This window comes from Pseudophryne corroboree, chromosome 2, assembly GCF_028390025.1.
Source record: "Pseudophryne corroboree isolate aPseCor3 chromosome 2, aPseCor3.hap2, whole genome shotgun sequence".
NCBI lineage: Eukaryota > Metazoa > Chordata > Amphibia > Anura > Myobatrachidae > Pseudophryne > Pseudophryne corroboree.
Window position 1 is genome coordinate 114,313,815 of NC_086445.1, and position 14,908 is coordinate 114,328,722.

General features: G+C 49.0%; 1 protein-coding gene across 3 annotated transcripts in view; it reads left to right on the top strand.

Moving 5' to 3' along the window:
- The window catches only part of PARP4 (poly(ADP-ribose) polymerase family member 4), a 281,821-nt gene that overhangs the window by 23,789 nt on the left and 243,124 nt on the right, over window positions 1-14,908 (top strand). For all 3 annotated transcript variants that reach the window (XM_063951625.1, XM_063951623.1, XM_063951624.1), the window contains exon 5: window positions 5,393-5,486. In XM_063951625.1, the coding sequence (XP_063807695.1) occupies window positions 5,393-5,486 (94 nt within the window). The remainder of the gene's footprint in view (window positions 1-5,392; window positions 5,487-14,908) is intronic.

A 14,908-nucleotide genomic window follows, 5' to 3' on the forward strand; every position in this document is an offset into this window, starting at 1 on the left:
CTCCTCAGCACACGGGCGCCATTTTCCATCACAGCTCCGCTGGAAGGACATCTCCCTGACTCTCCCCTGCAGTCCTGCACTACAGAAAAGGGTAAAAAAGAGAGGGGGGCACTAATTTGGCGCAGTTTTAATACTAACAGCAGCTATAAAGGGAAAAGCACATTTTATAGTGGTATTCCTGTCTATATATAGCGCTCTGGTGTGTGCTGGCATACTCTCCCTCTGTCTCCCCAAAGGGCTAGTGGGGTCCTGTCCTCTATCAGAGCATTCCCTGTGTGTGTGCGGTGTGTCGGTACGATTGTGTCGACATGTTTGAGGAGGAAAATGAGATGGAGGCGGAGCAATTGCCTATTATAGAGTTGTCACCCCCTAGGGAGTCGACACCTGAGTGGATGAGCTTATGGAAGGAATTGCGTGACAGTGTCAGCTCTTTACGACAGACAGTTGACGACATGAGACAGCCGGCTACTCAGCTTGTGCCTGTCCAGGGGTCTCAAACGCCATCAGGGGCTTTAAAACGCCCGTTACCTCACATGGCAGACACAGACACGGATACTGACTCCAGTGTCGATGATGAGGAGACAAACGTGACTTCCACTAGGGCCACACGTTACATGATTGAAGCAATGAAAAATGTATTGCATATCTCTGATAATACAAGTACCACTAAAAAGGGTATTATGTTTGGTGAGAAAAAACTGCCTGTAGTTTTTCCTGTATCCGAGGAATTAAATGAAGTGTGTGATGAGGCGTGGGTTTCCCCCGATAAAAAACTGATAATTCCTAAAAGGTTATTGGCATCGTACCCTTTCCCGCCAGAGGATAGGGCACGTTGGGAAACACCCCCTAGGGTGGATAAAGCGCTCACACGCTTGTCTAAACAGGTAGCACTACCCTCTCCTGATACGGCCGCCCTAAAGGAACCTGCCGATAGAAAGCTGGAGAATATCCTAAAATGTATATACACTCACACGGGTGTTATACTGCGACCAGCAATCGCCTCAGCCTGGATGTGCAGTGCGGGCCTGGCGTGGTCGGATTCCCTGACTGAAAATATTGATACCCTAGATAGGGACAGTATATTACTGACTATAGAGCATTTGAAGGATGCATTTCTATATATGCGGGATGCACAGAGGGATATTTGCCGACTGGCATCAAGAGCTAGCGCGCTGTCCATTTCTGCAAGAAGAGGTTTATGGACGCGGCAGTGGTCAGGTGATGCGGATTCTAAAAGGCACATGGAAGTATTGCCTTATAAGGGGGAGGAGTTATTTGGGGTAGGTCTATCAGACCTGGTAGCCACGGCAACTGCTGGAAAATCCACATTTTTACCCCAGGTAGCTTCTCAACCTAAGAAGACGCCGTATTATCAGGCGCAGTCCTTTCGGCCCCATAAGGGCAAGCGGGCAAAAGGTGCCTCATTTCTGCCCCGTGGCAGAGGGAGAGGAAAAAGGCTGCAACAAACAGCCAGTTCCCAGGAACAAAAGCCCTCTCCCGCCTCCGCAAAGTCCTCAGCATGACGCTGGGGCTTTACAAGCGGACTCAGGCACGGTGGGGGCCCGTCTCAAGAAGTTCAGTGCGCAGTGGGCCCACTCGCAAGTGGACCCCTGGATCCTTCAGGTGGTATCTCAGGGGTACAAATTGGAATTCGAGACGTCTCCCCCTCGCCGTTTTCTAAAGTCTGCTTTACCGACGTCTCCCTCAGACAGGGAGGCAGTATTGGAAGCCATTCACAAGCTATATTCCCAGCAGGTGATAATCAAGGTACCCCTCCTACAACAGGGAAAGGGGTACTATTCCACACTATTTGTGGTACCGAAGCCGGACGGCTCGGTGAGACCAATTTTAAACCTAAAATCCTTGAACACTTACATACAAAGGTTCAAATTCAAGATGGAGTCACTCAGAGCAGTGATTGCAAACCTGGAAGAAGGGGACTATATGGTGTCTCTGGACATCAAAGATGCTTACCTACATGTCCCAATTTACCCTTCTCACCAAGGGTACCTCCAGGTTTGTGGTACAGAACTGTCACTATCAGTTTCAGACGCTGCCGTTTGGATTGTCCACGGCACCCCGGGTCTTTACCAAGGTAATGGCCGAAATGATGATACTCCTTCGAAGGAAGGGAGTTTTAGTTATCCCTTACTTGGACGATCTCCTGATAAGGGCAAGATCCAGGGAACAGTTGGAAGTCGGAGTAGCACTATCTCAGATAGTGCTGCGCCAGCACGGTTGGATTCTCAATATTCCAAAATCGCAGCTGATCCCGACGACACGACTTCTATTCCTAGGGATGATCCTGGACACAGTCCAGAAAAAGGTGTTTCTCCCGGAGGAGAAAGCCAGGGAGTTATCCGAACTAGTCAGAAATCTCCTAAAACCAGGCCAAGTCTCAGTGCATCAATGCACAAGGGTCCTGGGAAAGATGGTGGCTTCTTACGAAGCAATCCCATTCGGCAGATTCCACGCAAGAACCTTCCAGTGGGATCTGCTAGACAAATGGTCCGGGTCGCATCTTCAGATGCATCAGCGGATAATCTTGTCACCAAGGACAAGGGTGTCTCTCCTGTGGTGGTTGCAGAGTGCTCATCTTCTAGAGGGCCGCAGATTCGGCATTCAGGACTGGGTCCTGGTGACCACGGATGCCAGCCTGAGAGGCTGGGGAGCAGTCACACAGGGAAGAAATTTCCAGGGCTTGTGGTCAAGCCTGGAGACATCACTTCACATAAATATCCTGGAGCTAAGGGCCATCTACAATGCTCTAAGCCTAGCAAGACCTCTGCTTCAAGGTCAGCCGGTGCTGATCCAGTCAGACAACCTCACGGCAGTCACCCACGTAAACAGACAGGACGGCACAAGAAGCAGGAGGGCAATGGCAGAAATTGCAAGGATTCTTCGCTGGGCAGAAAATCATGTGATAGCACTGTCAGCAGTGTTCATTCCGGGAGTGGACAACTGGGAAGCAGACTTCCTCAGCAGACACCACCTCCACCCGGGAGAGTGGGGACTTCACCCAGAAGTCTTCCACATGATTGTGAACCGTTGGGAAAAACCAAAGGTGGACATGATGGCGTCCCGCCTCAACAAAAAACTAGACAGGTATTGCGCCAGGTCAAGGGACCCTCAGGCAATAGCTGTGGACGCTCTGGTAACACCGTGGGTGTACCAGTCAGTGTATGTGTTCCCTCCTCTGCCTCTCATACCCAAGGTACTGAGAATCATAAGAAGGAGAGGAGTAAGGACTATACTCGTGGCTCCGGATTGGCCAAGAAGGACTTGGTACCCGGAACTTCAAGAGATGCTCACAGAGGACCCGTGGCCTCTACCTCTAAGAAAGGACCTGCTCCAGCAGGGACCCTGTCTGTTCCAAGACTTACCGCGGCTGCGTTTGACGGCATGGCGGTTGAACGCCGGATCCTGAAGGAAAAAGGCATTCCGGATGAAGTCATCCCTACCCTGATCAAAGCCAGGAAGGATGTAACCGTACAGCATTATCACCGTATTTGGCGTAAATATGTTGCGTGGTGCGAGGCCAGGAAGGCCCCTACAGAGGAAACTGGGTCGTTTCCTGCATTTCCTGCAAACAGGACTGTCTATGGGCCTAAAATTAGGGTCCATTAAGGTTCAAATTTCGGCCCTGTCGATTTTCTTCCAGAAAGAACTGGCTTCAGTTCCTGAAGTTCAGACGTTTGTCAAGGGGGTACTGCATATACAGCCTCCTTTTGTGCCTCCAGTGGCACCTTGGGATCTCAATGTAGTTTTGGGGTTCCTAAAATCACATTGGTTTGAACCACTCACCACTGTGGACTTAAAATATCTCACATGGAAAGTGGTAATGCTGTTGGCCCTGGCTTCAGCCAGGCGTGTCTCAGAATTGGCGGCTTTATCCTATAAAAGCCCTTACCTAATTTTTCATACGGACAGGGCAGAATTGAGGACTCGTCCTCAATTTCTCCCTAAGGTGGTTTCAGCGTTTCACTTGAACCAGCCTATTGTGGTACCTGCGGCTACTAGGGACTTGGAGGACTCCAAGTTGCTGGACGTAGTCAGGGCCCTGAAAATATATGTTTCCAGGACGGCTGGAGTCAGAAAATCTGACTCGCTGTTTATCCTGTATGCACCCAACAAGCTGGGTGCTCCTGCTTCTAAGCAGACTATTGCTCGTTGGATTTGTAGTACAATTCAGCTTGCACATTCTGTGGCAGGCCTGACACAGCCAAAATCTGTAAAAGCCCATTCCACAAGGAAGGTGGGCTCATCTTGGGCGGCTGCCCGAGGGGTCTCGGCTTTACAACTTTGCCGAGCAGCTACTTGGTCAGGGGCAAACACGTTTGCTAAATTCTACAAATTTGATACCCTGGCTGAGGAGGACCTGGAGTTCTCTCATTCGGTGCTGCAGAGTCATCCGCACTCTCCCGCCCGTTTGGGAGCTTTGGTATAATCCCCATGGTCCTTACGGAGTTCCCAGCATCCACTAGGACGTCAGAGAAAATAAGAATTTACTTACCGATAATTCTATTTCTCGTAGTCCGTAGTGGATGCTGGGCGCCCATCCCAAGTGCGGATTGTCTGCAATACTTGTACATAGTTATTATTACAAAAATCGGGTTATTATTGTTGTGAGCCATCTTTTCAGAGGCTCCTCTGTTATCATGCTGTTAACTGGGTTCAGATCACAGGTTGTACGGTGTGATTGGTGTGGCTGGTATGAGTCTTACCCGGGATTCAAAATCCTTCCTTATTGTGTACGCTCGTCCGGGCACAGTATCCTAACTGAGGCTTGGAGGAGGGTCATAGGGGGAGGAGCCAGTGCACACCAGGTAGTCCTAAAGCTTTACTTTTGTGCCCAGTCTCCTGCGGAGCCGCTATTCCCCATGGTCCTTACGGAGTTCCCAGCATCCACTACGGACTACGAGAAATAGAATTATCGGTAAGTAAATTCTTATTATTTTACTGTCCATTTCATAATCATATTTATACCACTGAGTTTGAATGCTTAGGTCTGGGCCCCATTTACTACCCCAGCTACTACCCAAAGGCCCCTATTAAATGTTCGTTATTTATTTCTGTATTCCTCTTGATAAAATAAGTTTATTTTCTTGCGGGGTGGGTGGGGAGTCAGAGAAGGTTGGATTATTTACCGTACCTAAAGATTGGCAATTTGCTTTCATTAAGGCCCCATTCTATTCCCTAGGCAGAATCCGGGGTGGCCCTGTCTTCCTGGACACCAGTATAAATCCCTGAAATGTGAGAGTCTCCCATATATTCCAAAAGAGTCAGAATTTGTCAAACCCATCTTTGTAGGAATAGAACTTTGTACACTCATCTTATAGCACTGAAAGCTTCTGTCACTTGGGCAAGTACAATGCACATTTTCTCATTTTAGGAATATTGAAGATGACGAGGAGTTTGAAGATGATGAAAATGAAACCAACCTTCCAGAGGACACAGAAGTGGCAAAATACAGCTTTTTTGAAAAGGTACACACAGTTCCTTATGTGGGATAAGCAAGGCAAAAACGTGATTAAGGAATCAACTGCATATTTGTTTTAAAGTATCAAACAGAATCAAAAGAACAAAATAAGATGGAAGGATGGGGACAAATAAACATAAATACAAGTTTGTTTTTTCATTCAAACTTTTATTCAAACTATTAAGTGTATCAAAATGATCTCATTGGTCAGCTACTATGCAAAAAGTAAGGGCACTGGGCTGGGCCGGTTCTTGACCTTGTGGCGCCCAGGGCAAAAGTTTCCTTTGGCTCACCCCCCCCCCCCCCCCCCCTTCCAGATAGGTAAAACAGGGTTTGTGCGCGGCGCAGGCGCGCATAAAAAAAGTAGGGGCGTGGCTTCATGGGGAAGGGGCGTGGTCACAGTTATGCCCCCCTGTAGCTGTGCCCTCAGTAGTTGTGCCCCCAGTACTGTGCCCCCTGTAGCTGTGCCCCCAGTACTGTGCCCCATGTAGCTGTGCCCTCAGTACTGTGCCCCCAGTACTGTGCCCCCTGTAGCTGTGCCCTCAGTAGTTGTGACCCTAGTACTGTGCCCCTTGTAGCTGTGCCCTCAGTAGTTGTGCCCCCTCTAGCTGTGCCCCCAGTACTGTGCCTCTTGTAGCTGTGCCCTCAGTAGTTGTGCCCCCAGTACTGCGCCCTCAGTAGTTGTGCCCCCTGTAGCTGTGCCCCCAGTACTGTGCCCCTTGTAGCTGTGCCCTCAGTAGTTGTGCCCCTTGTAGTTTTTTTTTTTTTAACTGTGTCATTTTTATTGGAAATTTAAAAAGTTACACCCAGACATTAAAGAGACATATGATTGGTAAGGCAAACATGAGGAATAATACAGGAAGGCATAAACAGTGTATAAATGACAAAATAAAGATCAGCCACCGAGCCATCGGACATGAGAAATGGGACAATAGCAGGATATATTAAAAACAACATACAGAATACTCCAAATCAAACACTTATAGCTTAATTGCCACCCGAAGGCGCCATTCGGGTGTACACATGAGAGAACCAGATTTATAATGGGGCATATAGGTGACATACCGTAAATGAAAATATAAAAAAACTCATCCATCAGAATATCAAAACACAAAGCCTCACATTCCCCCCCACCCAATATGCCCTAACCTACAAACCAAACAAATACACAAAATAAAATAAAGACACCCAAAGCAAACCTCCCAAGAACCCCCCACCCTGTATAACCTAACCCCAACCTAGGCATACCTGGTTCCCCATAAGAACCCCATCCCTAACTACACTACACCTAAATGCCTAACATCCCCCCACCCCCCAACCCCATAACACAGTATAAGTATACCGTATAATTGACAGGGGCAGTTAAAATAAATGGCCATAAACTAAGTGGAGCAGGTTATACCCGCAGAATAGTAAAGTAGTATGCAAATACTGAGGTAGCTGAGCTTAAAGACAGAATATAAATATAAACGGCTGTGGAACTAAAACAAGCGACCACAGACTAAATATGGCAAGCTTCTCCCACAAAATGGTAAAGTGCACACGTTCTTAGATACAAGGAGCTGGTAAACAGACATAATATCGATGTAACATTAAATAAATGGCCATACACCAGTTAGAACAGGATTCTCTCGGAAAGTGTTACACGCAAATATTTAGCTAGAATGAGCACGAGGATAGCAGAACAACAAAAGTGTAGCTACAGGATAAGCACACGATATACTGTAAATGACAGGGATAATTAAATAAAAGACCATAAACTAAATAGAGCAGGTTATACCCATAGAATAGTAAAGTATTATGCAAATACCAAGATAACTGAGTGTAAAGAACAGACATAATATAAATAGAAGTGGTTGCGGCATTAAAATAAATGACCACAACCTATATATGGGAAGTTGCTCCTGCAAAATAGTGAAAAATGCACATACAGTAGGTTTAGATACACTGAGCCGGAAAACAGACGGATATCTATATAAGTGACAATAACACTAAATAAATGGCCTTAAACATTATAGGAGAATTCTCCTGGAAAATAATTAGTTGTATGCAAATAATTATTTAGAATGAGCACAATAGCAGTATAACACAACTGGAGCTATGATGTACAAACTATATGAAATTACGCAGTAGCTAACGAGAATCAGTATACAGAACAGAGCACAGTAAGGATCTCAGCAGCCAATGAAATGATTCCCAGTCCCAAGGTGAGCAAAATCAGTCCGGAGGATGAGTCCACCCTGGAACAAAGTAATCCAGCCAAATGACAGTCCCTCGAGAGTGGGCAGAAGGATAAACTGGGCCATCAGCCGTCACACACAGCTGTGTCAAAATAAACGTATAGGGACAAGTGGCAGCTGAAGAAAACCGGATTAGGGACAAAAACCTCCATCCGCGGGTTACACCGAACCACTGTTCCAAATAAATATTAGAGTGGAAAGCCATTCCCTCTCGCCGACTGCCAGCAAACTGGAGGATGTTACGTCGCCATTCTCCCTCTTCATCAGATAAGTGACTCTGTGTGACTGCAGATCGAATCTTCGCGTGGGACCATGGAGTCACCACTAAAGAAACAGAGGCCGCTGGAGGATCCACACGCGCCATCACCAGCCGTAGTTCACAGTGAATATGCGTAAGGTCATCCCTCAGCTCCTCCAGTCTATTAGTAATTTGTTGCTCGGAAGAACCCACAGCGGTAAGCACCTGCTGTAGTGTAATAGTAAGTGGTGCAGATAAAGTCTAACTAAGGGTCCCTGAGAGCTGCTGCACTGAATCTGGATAAAAGGACATAGAAGCAAAGCCATCCTGCTCACCAGCTACAGAGTTGTGGTAGATTTCACACATTATGACAAAGCTGGAGACAGGGCACAGAAATCCACAGGATACTGCGTCCAAAACCTCTGCAGAGCACACTGGCCCCAGCAGCTGAGTGAGGGCAGAGCTGCAGCAGGAGCAACAGCCACACTGAGAGCAGAGTCTGCCTCAGGATCCAGTCACAGACTGCACCAGCCAGTAAGTTAGGACTCTTGGCACCGAGGATCCCCAAATTCACACTGCAGGAGCAGAGGGGGGTACTGCAGTCTTACAGATATTTTCAACCACAGAACACCAGGGAAACAGGAGCAGGGCCGGTTCTTGCCCTTGTGGCGCCCCGGGCAAAGTATAGGGGCGCATCTTCAAATGGGGGCGTGGTCAGTTACGCCCCCATTTGTGCCCCCTGTAGCGCCGCTGAAAGAAAAAATGAAATAAAAAAATACTTACTGTCCCCGTTCCTGATCCAGACCGCTGCAGACCTCCTCCGCCGCCGCCGCTCTTCTCTCCTCTCCTCTCCTCGATCTATGGGAGAGACGTTATTACGTCTCTCCCATAGAACAGCATAGACACTAGAGGTCAATTATGACCCCTAGTGTCTGTGCCACTATGCTGTGCGGTGCGCGATGACGTCATCGCGCACCGCACAGCAAAGGTCCTCTCCATGAAGGGAAACTAGACCGTAGCGTCTGGTTCCCTTCAAAGCGGGGGGCACAGCGGGGCACAGTGGCGGATCTTGCCATGGTGCGGCACCCTCCGGAAGGCGGCGCCCTGGGCAAAAGTCCTGCTTGCCCGTGGCAAGATCCGCTACTGAACAGGAGATAGATCAGGATATTAGCAGGAGATCTGGTAGGAAGCTGCCTACACCATGCTGTGTCAAGCCACGCCCCCGTGCCCCTTGTAGTTATACCCTCAGTAGTTGTGCCCCTCGCAGCTGTGCCCTCAGTAGTTGTGCCCCAGTACTGTGCCCCCTGTAGCTGTGCCCTCAGTAGTTGTGCCCCCAGTACTGTGCCCCTTGTAGCTGTGCTCTCAGTAGTTGTGCCCCCAGTACTGTGCCCTCAGTAGTTGTGCCCCCAGTACTGTGCCCCTTGTAGCTGTGCTCTCAGTAGTTGTGCCCCCCAGTACTGTACCCTCAGTAGTTGTGCCCTCAGTAGTTGTGCCCTCAGTAGTTGTGACCCCAGTACTGTGCCCTCAGTAGTCGTGCCCCCGTAGCTGTGCCCTCAGTAGTTGTGCCACCGTAGCTGTGCTCTCAGTAGTTGTGCCCACTGTAGCTGTGCCGCTAGTAGCGTTGCTTACCCCCCCCCCAAAAAAAATAAAAAAATAAGATTTTACTTACCGGTAAATCTATTTCTCGTAGTCCGTAGTGGATGCTGGGGACTCCGTAAGGACCATGGGGAATAGACGGGCTCCGCAGGAGACATGGGCACTTTAAGAAAGAATTTATATTCTGGTGTGCTCTGGGTCCTCCCTCTATGTCCCACCTCCAGACCTCAGTTAGAGAAACTGTGCCCGGAAGAGCTGACAGTACAAGGAAAGGATTTTGATAATCCAGGGCAAGATTCATACCAGCCACACCAATCACACCGTATAACTTGTGATAACCTTACCCAGTTAACAGTATGAACAACAACAGAGCATCAGTTCAACCCTGATGCAACTATAACATAACCCTTATTTAAGCAATAACTATATACAAGCATTGCAGAAGAAGTCCGCACTTGGGACGGGCGCCCAGCATCCGCTACGGATTACGAGAAATAGAAAATCTTATTTTCTCTAACGTCCTAGTGGATGCTGGGGACTCCGTAAGGACCATGGGGATTATACCAAAGCTCCCAAACGGGCGGGAGAGTGCGGATGACTCTGCAGCACCGATTGAGCAAACACAAGGTCCTCCTCAGCCAGGGTATCAAACTTGTAGAACTTTGCAAAAGTGTTTGAACCTGACCAAGTAGCCGCTCGGCAAAGCTGTAATGCCGAGACCCCTCGGGCAGCCGCCCAAGAAGAGCCCACCTTCCTTGTGGAATAGGCCTTAACCGATTTAGGCAGCGGCAATCCAGCCGCAGAATGAGCCTGCTGAATCGTGTTACAGATCCAGCGAGCAATAGTCTGCTTTGAAGCAGGCGCCCCAAGCTTGTTGGAAGCATACAGGATAAACAAAGATTCTGTTTTCCTGACCCTAGCCGTTCTGGCTACATAAACCTTCAAAGCCCTGACCACATTAAGTAACTCGGAATCCTCCAAGCCATTAGTAGCCACAGGCACCACAATAGGTTGGTTTATATGAAAGGATGAAACCACTTTCGGCAGAAATTGTGGGCGGGTCCGCAATTCTGCTCTATCCGCATGGAAAACCAGATAGGGGCTTTTATGTGACAAAACCGCCAATTCTGACAGACGCCTAGCCGAAGCCAAGGCTAGTAGCATGACCACCTTCCATGTGAGATATTTCAATTCCACCGTTTTGAGTGGTTCAAACCAGTGTGATTTCAGGAAACTCAACACCACATTAAGATCCCAAGGTGCCACTGGAGGCACAAAAGGGGGCTGAATATGCAGCACTCCCTTTACAAACGTCTGAACTTCAGGTAGAGAAGCCAGTTCTTTTTGAAAGAAAATGGATAAGGCCGAAATCTGGGCCTTAATGGAACCCAATTTTAGGCCCAAAGTCACTCCCGACTGTAGGAAGTGAAGGAAACGGCCCAGCTGGAATTCCTCCGTAGGGGCATTCCTGGCTTCACACCAAGCAACATATTTTCGCCATATACGGTGATAATGTTGAGCCGTCACGTCCTCCTAGCCTTTATCAGCGTAGGAATAACCTCATCCGGAATGCCTTTTTCTGCTAGGATCCGGCGTTCAACCGCCATGCCGTCAAACGCAGCCGCGGTAAGTCTTGGAACAGGCAGGGCCCCTGTTGCAACAAGTCCTGTCTTAGAGGCAGAGGCCACGGGTCCTCTGTGAGCATTTCTTGCAGATCTGGATACCAAGTCCTTCTTGGCCAATCCGGAACAATGAGTATTGTTCTCACTCCTCTTTTTCTTATGATTCTCAGCACCTTGGGTATGAGAGGAAGAGGAGGAAATACATAGACCGACTGGAACACCCACGGTGTCACCAGTGCGTCCACAGCTATCGCCTGAGGGTTCTTGACCTGGCACAATACTTCTGTAGCTTTTTGTTGAGGTGGGATGCCATCATGTCCACCTGTGGCAGTTCCCACCGACTTGCAATTTGCGTGAAGACTTCTTGATGAAGTCCCCACTCTCCCGGGTGGAGGTCGTGCCTGCTGAGGAAGTCTGCTTCCCAGTTCTCCACTCCCGGAATGAACACTGCTGACAGTGCGCTTACGTGATTCTCCGCCCAGCGAAGAATTCTGGTGGCTTCCACCATCACCACCCTTGTGCCGCCTTGTCGGTTTACATGAGCCACAGCGGTGATGTTGTCTGACTGAATCAGAACCGGTTGGTCGCGATGCAGGGTCTCCGCTTGACGTAGGGCGTTGTATATGGCCCTTAGTTCCAGGATGTTGATGTGAAGGCAAGTCTCCTGACTTGACCACAGCCCTTGGAAATTTCTTCCCTGTGTGACTGCCCCCCACCCTCGGAGGCTTGCATCCGTGGTCACCAGGACCCAGTCCTGAATATCGAATCTGCGGCCCTCGAGAAGGTGAGCACTCTGCAGCCACCACAGGAGAGACACCCTGGCCATGGGGGATAGGTTGATTAACCAATGCATCTGAAGATGTGATCCGGACCATTTGTCCAGTAAGTCCCATTGAAAGGTCCTCGCATGGAACCTGCCGAAGGGAATGGCCTCGTATGATGCCACCATCTTTCCCAGGACTCGAGTGCAGTGATGCACCGACACCTGTTTTGGTTTTAATAGGTTTCTGACCAGTGTCATGAGTTCCTGAGCCTTCTCCATCGGAAGATAAACCCTTTTCTGGTCCGTGTCCAGAATCATGCCCAGGAAAGGCAGACGAGTCGTAGGAATCAACTGCGACTTTGGAATATTTAGAATCCAGCCGTGTTGTCGTAACACTTCCAGAGAGCGTGCTACACTGATCAGCAACTGCCCTCTTGACCTCGCTTTTATGAGGAGATCGTCCAAGTATGGGATAATTGTGACCCCTTGCTTCCACAGGAGAACCATAATTTCCGCCATTACCTTGGTAAATATTCTCGGTGCCGTGGAGAGACCAAATGGCAACGTCTGAAATTGGTAATGACAATCCTGTACTACAAATCTGAGGTACGCCTGATGAGGTGGATAAATGGGGACATTAAGGTATGCATCCTTTATGTCCAGAGACACCATAAAATCCCCCCCTTCCAGGCTTGCGATGACCGCTCTCAGCGATTCCATCTTGAACTTGAACCGTTTCAGATATATGTTCAGGGATTTTAAATTCAATATGGGTCTGACCGAACCGTCCGGTTTCGGTAATACAAACATTGTCGAATAATAACCCCTTCCTTGTTGAAGGAGGGGAACCTTGACCACCACCTGTTGCAGATACAATTTGTGAATTGCAGTTAACACTATTTCCCTCTCGAGGGGGGAAGCTGGCAGGGCCGATTTGAGGTATCGGTGAGGGGGCATCTCTTCGATTTCCAGCTTCTATCACTGAGGCACAATATCTATTGCCCAGGGATCCAACTGGGCGTGAACCCACCTGTGGCTGAAATTTCGGAAACGCGCCCCCACCGGGCCTAGCTCCACCTGTGGAGCCCCAGCGTCATGCGGTGGATTTAGTGGAAGCCGGGGAGGACTTCTGTTCCTGGGAACTAGTTGTGTTGTGCAGCTTCTTTCCTCTACCCCTGCCCCTGGCAAGAAAGGACGCACCTCGGACTTTCTTGCCTTTCTGTGATCGAAAGGACTGCATTTGGTAATACGGTGCTTTCTTAGGTTGTGAGTAAACATACGGCAAAAAATTTGACTTTCCAGCAGTAGCTGTGGAGACCAGGTCCGAGAGACCCTCCCCAAACAATTCCTCACCCTTGTAAGGTAAAACCTCCATGTGCCTTTTTGAGTCGGCATCACCTGTCCATTGCCGAGTCCACAGGACCCTTCTGGCAGAAATCGACATAGCATTTTTTCTAGAACCCAGTAGACTAATGTCTCTTTGAGCATCTCTCATATATAGGACAGCGTCTTTTATATGCCCCAGGGTCATTAATATAGTATCCTTGTCTAAGGTATCAAGTTCCTCAGACAGGGTGTCCGTCCATGCTGCTACAGCACTACACACCCAGGCCGACGCGATCGCTGGCCTCAGTAAGGTACCTGAATGTGTATAAATGGACTTCAGGGTACCCTCTTGCTTTCTATCCGCAGCATCTTCTAGGGTAGCCGTATCCTATGACGGCAGGGCTACCCTCTTGGATAAGCGTGTTAAAGCTTTGTCCACCCTAGGGGAGGATTCCCAGCGTAACCTGTCCGTTGGCGGGAAAGGATACGCCATAAGCATCCGTTTGGAAATCTGCAGTTTTTTATCTGGAGATTCCCAAGCCTTTTCACATAACTCATTTAGCTTGTGTGAAGGGGGAAAGGTCACCACCTGCCTTTTTCCCCATACATATGAACCCTCTTGTCAGGGACTGGGGTTTCCTCTGTGATGTGCAACACATCCTTAATTGCTATAATCATATAACGGATGGATTTAGCCAATTTAGGCTGTAACTTTGCATCATCGTAATCGACACTGGAGTCAGAATCCATGTCGGTATCTGTGTCAACAATTTGGGATAGTGGGCGCTTCTGAGACCCTGACGGCCTCTGCGACATAGGATCAGGCACGGGCTGAGACCCTGACTGTCCTAAGGCTTCAGCTTTATCCAACCTTTTATGCAAGGAATTAACATTATCATTTAAAACCTTCCACATATCCATCCAATCAGGTGTCGGCGCCGTCGGCGGAGACACCACATTCATTTGCTCTCGCTCTGTTTCCACATAGCCTTCCTCGTCAAACATGTCGACACAAGCGTACCGACACACCACACACACAGGGAATGCTCTTTTTGAAGACAGTTCACCCACAAGGCCCTTTGGAGAGACAGAGAGAGAGTATGCCAGCACACCCCCCAGCGCTATATAACCCAGGAATAACACAGTAACTTAATGCTAACCCAGTAGCCGCTGTTTATATTGATTTTTGCGCCTAATTATGTGCCCCCCCTCTCTTTTCATCGTGTATCTGCAGGGGAGAGCCTGGGGAGCTTCCTCTCAGCGGAGCTGTGGAGAAAAAATGGCGCTGGTGAGTGCTGAGGAAGAAGCCCCGCCCCCTCAGCGGCGGGCTTCTGTCCCGCTTCAATGTACAATTTTTGGCGGGGGCTCATACATATATACAGTGCCCAACTGTATATATGCTAAACTTTTGCCAAAGAGGTCCCAATTGCTGCCCAGGGCGCCCCCCCCCCTGCGCCCTACACCCTTACAGTGACCGGAGTATGTGAGGTGTGTGTGGGAGCAATGGCGCACAGCTGCAGTGCTGTGCGCTACCTCAATGAAGACTGGAGTCTTCTGCCGCTGATTTCGAAGTCTTCTTTGCTTGTTATGCTCACCCGGCTTCTGTCTTCCGGCTCTGCGAGGGGGACGGCAGCGCGGCTCTGG